The sequence below is a fragment of the Lycium barbarum genome, chromosome 6 (assembly GCF_019175385.1).
Source record: "Lycium barbarum isolate Lr01 chromosome 6, ASM1917538v2, whole genome shotgun sequence".
NCBI lineage: Eukaryota > Viridiplantae > Streptophyta > Magnoliopsida > Solanales > Solanaceae > Lycium > Lycium barbarum.
Window position 1 is genome coordinate 127661598 of NC_083342.1, and position 9451 is coordinate 127671048.

The 9451-nt window shown below is 34.7% G+C and overlaps 1 protein-coding gene across 1 annotated transcript; it reads right to left on the reverse strand.

Annotated features, from left to right (window-relative positions):
- Positions 1-4609: 4609 nt before the first annotated feature.
- On the reverse strand, positions 4610-8135 carry LOC132598798 (metacaspase-1-like). The gene is made up of 5 exons (XM_060311894.1): positions 7152-8135; positions 6508-6829; positions 5695-5806; positions 5422-5598; positions 4610-4878 (listed from the first exon to the last, which is right to left on the reverse strand). The coding sequence occupies exons 1-5, from the start codon at positions 7540-7542 to the stop codon at positions 4822-4824; spliced, it is 1059 nt and encodes a 352-aa protein (XP_060167877.1). The 5' UTR covers positions 7543-8135; the 3' UTR covers positions 4610-4821.
- Positions 8136-9451: the final 1316 nt, after the last annotated feature.

Sequence of the window (9451 nt, forward strand, 5' to 3'; positions counted from 1 at the left end):
TTCTTGATATGAGGAAGTCAACCCTCTAAAAGGAGGCCAATGCCCCTTATTTATAGTGCTGCCCCATGGGTTTCATACAACATAAGAAATAATAAAATAAAGAAAAAGTTCTGAGTTGGATTAGGTAGATCGTACGGTCTGACACCCGTACGATTGGCAGTTGAACACAGCAGGACGTCATCGACGCGTGGCACCCGCGCAACGGATCTTCCGGACCACCGGTCACGGTCAAACGGACATACGGCCTCGAACAACCGGTCATGGAAGAACCGGACCAAATGACGCCCTTCCTTTACTCCGGTCCAAGCGTTTCCCCGATTCAGAACGGGAGCCTTCATGCACGTTCCTGTCCCTTTCTTCTTCGGTCTCACCGGTTTATCGTATACCCGGTTTTTACCGTATACACTGTCCACTTCTCCAAAAGCAAAGCCATTTCTAATTGTTTTTTGGTTGATTCTCAATTAAGCTTGTCCCTGCACTTCTACATCGTTGAAATTCTTGTGAACTAGAAGAAGATGCTGCTACAGAAGCCGGGGATGGAACTGGCTTTGCCTTTCCCATCTCTTTTTGGAAAGTGTAGATTCCTACATTTAGCGACTCAGTGGTGGAGCCAGAAATTTATATAAGGGGACTCAAAAATATAGTAGGACTTGAGATTTGAACTTGTGACCTCAAGCAACTTCTGAAGCCATGTATGCTACATTAGAATTTTTCCTTATGTCAAGGGGATTCAACAACTTATGTATATACATTAAATTTGTTTGATCCTATTTACATTGAACCCCCTTCCCTCCACCTAGTTCCGCCACTGAGTGGCTGAGCACAATAGCATATTCAGAACCTTGCCTTGATCACTGAACCGAAAATACAAGGTAATCTCTAGGAGTTCATCTTTCGTCTAGACCGATCAATTCATTGGAACGAAGTATGAAGGAATTGATTGAAGTTTGACATGAAGTTATGCTCTAGATAGTACAACTAGTTGTCCTCAGATTGGACGTCTATCTAGCTCACATGTTCCGTACTCCGAAAAGGTCGGAATAAGTTCCGTTGTATATTTGCTCCAGATAAAAAGAAAAAAAAAAGATACTGTACTTTATTTCGATTAGTTGTATAGATGAATACTGGAAGGAATATTTAGGAGTTAACGTGGAAAATGAAGGATAGAACAAATGGTCGACAAAGCGACTTTATTCTTGCTTATATCTAAAGCAAAATATAATGCATTCCCCAGAAAGTCCCTGCTCTTTATGATCATCAAGATTCTGATATGATGAGTGAGATTAATTTGTCAAATGCAAGTGTGAGGGTGAAAGAGGGATTTTATAATTGAACGACCAGCAAGTACAGTAGGCACTAATACTATTCATCAAGAACAAAACATTTAGTTTTGAAAAACAATTCTTTCTGTTCTTCAAAACAACCAAGTCTAACTGTTTGTTTTAAGAAAATAAAGCCAGTTATACGCCAAAATTTTGTAGTGAAGTATATCTAACACCATACGTGGCATAAGTATTCTCACTTATCCAGAGGCGTGAACATCAACAAGAATCACAATTTGTTTAGCACAATAAGGTCCAATTAACAAGAACCATATCTCTCACAGCAAATCTAAAAAGAATCTCCCTAAATTAGTTTAAAACATTCACAATTAAAAAGCAAGATACTTTTGTTGTTCTGTCAGAAAGGACGACGAATAGAAGTCCAGAATTAATGTCATGAGAAAAAGGAAAGGATCTTTCCACAGCCAATTTCATATTCTAATGCTCCTTTACATTATAAATGAAGGATAATGAACAAGATGGTCATCTTCACAAGTGGACTGAAATACTCGTGTCCCTTTTACTAGTTCTGATCATCTGGAAAGACTTTCTATGGTTGACTCCACTGCATATAACTGGTCTCAAATCTAGTAAATGAAAAGCATAGAATTTAAGCCATCAGCCGTGGATAACACAAAATCAAAGCTACAGTACATTAAAAAAAATGGCATTGACTCTCATTACTAGACTGTAGGATCACGGTTTGGTTAAAAACTGATTTAAACCGAATCAAATCGATTAAATAAATCGATGTTTACTTGGATTAGGTTTGTTTGATTTTTAATTTTTAAAAACCGATAATATTTAATTTGGTTTTGGTTTTATTAAAAGCAAACTGAAGAAAATACCAAATTGAACCGACAAATTTTATACATAATTTTTACAATAATATATATATGATATATTAATTTTTATAAATACTTTTAAATAATTTATATACTTTTTAAGCAAAATTTTATTTATCTCTAATAGGCTAATGAACTTTATACCTTAAGCCCATTTTTAAAAAGTAATCCATGAATTCAAACTCATTTATTCAAAGAAACAACGATGATATTTACCTAAATTTATTTTCTACATTTCTTATAAAATTTATTCACTTAATTACAATCATAAATGCTAAGACATTTTCTTCATAATGCAAATAAACTGTAGCTACCACAATAAAAGGGTAATAACGAATTATAAGTTAGAAAAAGATAGAAAATTCTCTCCTAATTGCAGGAAAAAAGCATGAAAGGGAGAAATACCGTTAGTTTTCTTAAAAAAACCGACCCAACTGAACCAAATGTATTATAGTTGATTTGGTTTTAATAATTTTAAAAACAGATTAGATTGGTTTAGTTTTGGTTTTAGCCCAAAACCGACCCATGAACACCCCTAACTAGAGGTGTCAAAACGGGTTGGCCCACCTCAGCCCTAAAAGCCAAAGAATTAAATGGGCTAGGACGGATCGGCCCTTTTTATTGAAAGGCCTCTAAAATGGCAGTCCAACCAAGCCCTAAGCAGGCTACGGACTAAGATGGGCTAGCCCCTTTTTTTTTCCTTCCGAAATAGCATATTCTAAGTGATTTTTGGTATAATTTGAACATGAAACTTTTTGCAATCTGAAATAAAATCTTCTACCACCCATTCTTGCATGAACTCATATTACAGAAACACAATAAGTTCAAGAGAACAAATATAAATTACTACTTTTGTTCACTAATTCAAGTCACATCCAAAAGAAATTAAACATAACATAATTTCTAAGACTAAAAAGTATAAGTCCAGTTTTAAGTAGTAATATATAAATACATTCTTTTTTTCATTACTTTTTATCTTTTCATTTAATTTACATATACTTTCTTAAATATAATTGATTTATTATTCTTTTATGGCCTCAAGGGTTGGCCTCATCCCAACCCTTAAGGCTGGGGGGCAAGAAGGGCTGGGCTATTGAGACTCACTTCTAAATGGGTAGAAAAAAATCTTAGCCCAAACCTACTTAAATAAAGGATTGGGTTGGGCTGGTTTGGTATAAATCCACAGTTCCTCTTGCATTGTTTCTCACATGGACTCCTACATGGCCATTGTAACTACGCCTTTCTTCAAAGGGAAAAGGATACACAATGGCCATCAAAAATTTGTTTGGCCCACATTTGGGCTTAATATCACTAGTTGGCCGTTCAGCCCAAAGTATCACCAAGCACTAGCTCAGCAGCCCAATCACTATCAAAAAAAAAAAAAAACAAGACTTTTTGTGGCGACTCTAAAAGATTCGCTACAAAAGAAAAGGACTATATATGGCGACTTTGGATCGAAAAGTCGCCACTAAAGATAGACGAAAAAAATTCTCAAAACATGTATAATATGTGTATAATTAGTAAGTATACATTAATTATACATTTATCAAAAAGAAATTATACACCAATGATATATTTTCTAATTATAGATTTATTATACATAAATTATACAACAATGATATATTTTCTATACAATACTTTAGGAATACATATTCTATACAATAATGATTCAATTTCTATACGTATGATACATTTTTTGTGTACATATATAGTAGTGATACATATTCTATACAACAATAATACAATTTCTATACGTATGATACATTTTATATACATATATAGTAGTGATACATGTACAATAATGATACAGTTTATATATATATATATATATATATATATATATATATATATATATATATATATATATATATATATATATATATATATGCTGGAATTAGTTGAAAAATGGCTAGAAAATGAAATTATTTTGGAAAGGCTAAAAAATGACTTTTAAGATTCTTGGACCATCAGGTGTCAATAGTTTCACCCGGATGGCCATTTGTGTCCTTTTCCCTTCTTTAAATACCTTATGGCAGAACTGGCATTCATATTTTCCATCTCTAATTATGACCCCATCACCTACAGATGGCCCAACCCTGTACCTTCTAGTGGTCCGCTGGTGAAGTGAGAACAGATGCTGTAAATATGCAATCTTTTCTTCAAATGTCAAGTTGCATTTATAACATTCAAAAATGTCTTCAACTTTAACCTCGGGGAGATCATCCATATCCATCACGCAAACTTCACTGAGAAGCAGGTCTAGAGTAGATGAACTGGGTACAACTGTGTGTGCAACTATGTCATGCTTTGTTGCATCACCTTCTTGAGGAGAATGAGAGTTTTCTTTGATGTCTGTCGACAAAAGCTTATGATATAAATTGGAAGGGGCTCCATCAGAACACGATGCCTTATTTAAAACTATCATTTATCAACTCAGAGATAGAGTCACAGATAACATGGATAGAATTATTATCATAGAAAAAAGCCAAATTAAAAAGAGTGTTGATACAAATCTTTGGATTGACTTTCAGAGAAAGATAGAGAAGGGTAAAGAAAAGAAAGCAATATAAGGCACAAGTATGAAACAAGCAGCACCCTCCTTTTATCATGGAGCTGGAAACATCTAGGTCCAAATCCAACTTTCTGCCGCAGAGTTAGAGCTTGAACTTTATGTTAGTGTCGAATTTTTCAGAAGATGATAACATTGGTTCCTGCAAGGTTTAAATGTTAGTACAATATCATATCAGAAAAACAGGTATAAGCAAAGTACTATGTAAACCTTACAAACCATTCATGCTTATAGATGAGAATTATAGCACGTCTAAATCTTTGAGACATGCATATACTGTGGTACTGTACTAAACTGCTGATGAAAAACATTCTCAATGTTAACTCAAGGGATATAACACAAGTTTTTCATTTTCTGGACATTTGCTTGAAATTTTGTGGATGAATGATTGTCCATCTCTCTAGAAGAGGTAAAGTTGAGTAAAAGTGCAGAACTGTTCGAACTTTTATATACTAACAATGTATAATTTTTTATACTATCAAGTCACTTAAAAGGTCATTAAATGTAACTATCCATAATAAGTGATATTAGTAACCTGGAAAATAAGGCAAGTTCTTCTCCTTGCACTGATTGTGTAAAAATTCATTTAAATTGTCAATAGAACTTACTAAAGCCTTAGAACAATAGCATTAACTGATCCAGGATAATTTTGAAAAGGAATACTTTAGGCAGGGAGATGAGTTACCTGATCTATCTTGCCTTGGAATGGCTTCAGCAGTGGACATCTAGCTTTGTTAACATTTTCGATTTCGTTGTGCATATAATCAAGTAATCCTTGGTATGTTATATTTGTGTTTTCCGAGAGAGCTTTTATAAATGTGTAAGTCATAGCACCCATCATAGTTTTTTCATCAGATAGAGCCTGCATAACATTCATATTATTATTGTACGTGGGGATAGGTTATGTAGATCAATCATACAAAGAAACCAATTAAAGGATGGAAACAAATAATATTACAGAGGTTTCTGCAGCTAGTTGATTATCCCTGCAAGCACTGAAACCGATGGCCCTTCCACCACTCGTACCCTTTTTAGTTCCGGATGGGGGTCTGTTATCAGCCCAACTTTTCCTGTTAAAATCCAAATAACTGACATAAGCAGTGCGATTGAAAATGCTACTGATTATCAGGATTCTGCTGAAATATTAGTTTGCCTGAGCTTGTTCTTGATGGAAATGCATACTACTAGTTGCTCTCATTTGTAGGGTTAACTAGTGGAAAAGATTATAGTTTAAACTCATCCCCGAGAAAAAAGTAAAATGCATAACAAATCATAGTTAAAAAAAAAAAAAAAAAAAAAAAAAAAAAAAAAGGACGAAATATATGCTTATGTGATTTTTCCTGTTGATAAAACTGTCAAGATTAGATTTTTCTCAATATACAGTCGGGACAATTAGCTTGTTTAGAGAAAAGTAGTAATTTACAAACCCAATCTCACATTAACTATCTTAGCAGATTTAAAATGGATGCATAAGGTGTCAAATATTATGGACTTCTGGATTAGAGGTCTATATATATATGAGTTTAACTTATATATATTGATAGTTTAAAATAATTTTTTATACCATCAAATCACCAAAAGGATAACTACAGGTAAGTTGGCAACCAGCTAAATAAGCTTATAACATGTCAAATTACACTGCTATTGTAAGATTTCTCATTGTTAGTGTAAATAAGTTAAATCCTATGTATTTTTCAAGATTCCAAGTTTGAAGACACATATGAAACAACTGTTAGAAACTAAAAAGAACTTTGGGATGGTAAGAACATACTCTCTGTTGTATACCCAAGGTAAATCGAGAATAGTTCCACTATGACAAGAGTCGATGATAGCATGAAGTGTAACACCTGGAGTGAGTGGTTTGACAAGAATATCATTGATGTTATTATCAGTGATCATGCCTTTAGTCGTACAGTCAAGAGGACAGATCGTTTCATCAAAACCATCTAGCTCATCATCAAGAAAATCAGGTTGTTGTAAGCCGTGTCCTGAGAAGTAGAACACCAACGAGTCACCCGATTTAAGGTCAATCATTAGCCACTTGAAAGCCTCTAGGACGTTTCTCCTAGTTGGAGGTTTATATGCTGCTTCTTCTGCAAGTTGTTTCCATTCAAAAGTAAGGTATGAAAATATTTCTTATTCATCATCATACTAGGAGGTAGATTCAGTATTTAAATTTGATATTTTAGGTTCTTATTCGTAAACCCGTTACACTTCCAGGAACTAGGATTATGGATTCAGAATTTTGTATTTGTTGAAAATTTAGTACTTTCTACTTATATAATTTCATAAAATATTAAATAATGAACTTATAAGTTCAAGTGCAATTTGTTCAGTGTTAAGAACCATGAAAATTGAACCACAAATAAATTCATGAATCCGCTTCTGAGACTAGCAATAGAGAAACGGGAATACCTGCTAGAATGAGAATGGATTCATCTGAAAAGCTAATTTTTTTAACCAGCAAGTTCCTCATGCTGTTTACATCATGCAGTGTTCCACTAAGCCTGAATTTTTCCTTCTTGTAAGTCACCCCACAAAGAAGTGCACGCTTCCCACTTGGTGGTGGCTTTGTGAAAAGAAGAGACAAACGTGGACTAGTACTTGGACTGTTCTTTCTCGAACTGTTTCTCCTAAATTTATCTCTGAATCTTCTCATTTTTGAACTGGATCTACCATGTTCTTGGACTGGCAGTGACCTGTCACTATTGCCTAGAGGAATCAAATTGCCACACTGGCAACGAAATAGTATACTTTGTGGGGGCAGCGGCAGTTGCTGTCCACATTTTGGACATGCCATAGACATTACTTGTACAAGGGATAAACTAGCTTTGCTCAGTAAGTAAATTATATACTACAAACTTCTTTTTACCCTATTTATGTTGAACCCCCTCCCGTCACCTAGTTCCGCCATAGAGTGGCTGAGCACAATAGCATATTCAAAACCTTGTCTTGAAGTGAAAAAAGAAAGTTAAACTTTATGACTTGATTTTCTCCTAGATTGATCGATTAATTGGATCGAAGTACGAAGGAATTGATTGACGTTTGACATCTGTTATACGCCCGTGTTCAGAACCGTAGGAAACCAGAACCAGAAACTGGAAAAAACCAGTAAGTAGAAAACGAAGACAGAAACTGTGTGCAAAAATTAAGAAATATCCGAGACCACAGAATTCACTATGTGTCCTTAAGGAATTTAACCCCCTCACTGTACCCGAGGTTACGGATTATTTCCTCCCAGGATAAAACGGATATACCTGTCGCAGGAGTGGCGGTACCTCAAACGCCTACGACTTCGGCGAACTCAAATTTGGCAACGAAACACACTAAGACTCGATAGTTTTATTTCTGGAAAAAGAATGCAAAATTTGCAATGCAAGGAAAAAATTTCAGTAGTCGAAAATTGAGGCATTGCCTCAGTTTATATAGCCTCGAACATGCATTGAGGCATTGCCTCAGTTTATATAGCCTCGAACATGCCTTTCAGAATAGGCTTTGGTGGCTGTTCGGAGAGGCCATGCCTTTTCCGAAAAAAATAAGAACGTTGGGGAAGTTTTAATTTTATTCCGCCAAAATTTAATCAATCAATCCGAAGCCGAGCAACGATGGCGCGAGGGGAGTCCCTCTTCTCAACCCTTTAAGAGCTAGAGGAAGTGTTTTCTAATATAAGCACATAACTTTCCCTTTATACCACCAATGTGGTACAAAGCTCCTTTTCAAAGGAACTTTGCTTTGAACTTCATTTTCCTTCCATTGCCTTTTTCCCTCCATTTCTCATTCACACCAACTTAGCTAGCTTCAATCATTAACTAGCTTTAACAACATCAAGTTACACTCATCTATCTAGCTTGCCATTTTCCCCTGTATCATAAAGGTCGTCAGAATAAGTTCCATTGTATGTTTGCTCCTGATTAAAAAAAAAAAAATGGTATTGGACTTTATGCCGTTACATAATACTCACTCCTGAATATCGGAAGGAATATGTATTATTTAACGTGAAAAGTGAAGGGTAGAAAAAACGGTCAAAAAGGAGACTTTATTCTAGCTTATATCTAAAGCACAAGTGTAGCATGCAGTTTATCACTTAATCGATAAGCAAAATACCATGTATTTCCCAGAAAGTCCCATGATCATCTTCTGACAAGATCGGTGAAATTAATTTGTCAAACGCAAGTGTAAGAGTGACAGTAAAAGAGGGGATATTATATTTGAATGGCCAGCAAGATCAGTGAAATTAATTTGTCAAAATACTATTTGGCATGAAGAACCAAATGTTTAGTTTTAAAAACAATTCGTTTTGTTCTTCAAAACAAACAAGTCTTGACTGTTTTGTTTTAACTTTTAACCAAGAAAAGGATAATAGATAATTTTTCACCCTGAATTTTTGTCAAATTTTTAGTTACATACTAAAGCGATTCAGAACCTAACGTACGTGTTTAAAGTGTTGTCTAACACTATCCTGAGAGTACACGTGGCATAAGTATTCTAACTTTTCCAGAGGTGTGAACATCAACAAGAATCGCTCTTACGTTAACACAAGATGGTCCAATTAACAAGTCTTTAACAAATAAAAAAAAGTCTCCCTAAAGTACTACTTTCGAACATTCACGATGCAAAGGAAAATAGAACGTTTTTTCCGTCTGTCCAAAATGAAAGGATCTTTCCACAGCCAACTTCATATTTTAATGTTCCTTTTGCATTATAAATGAAGGATA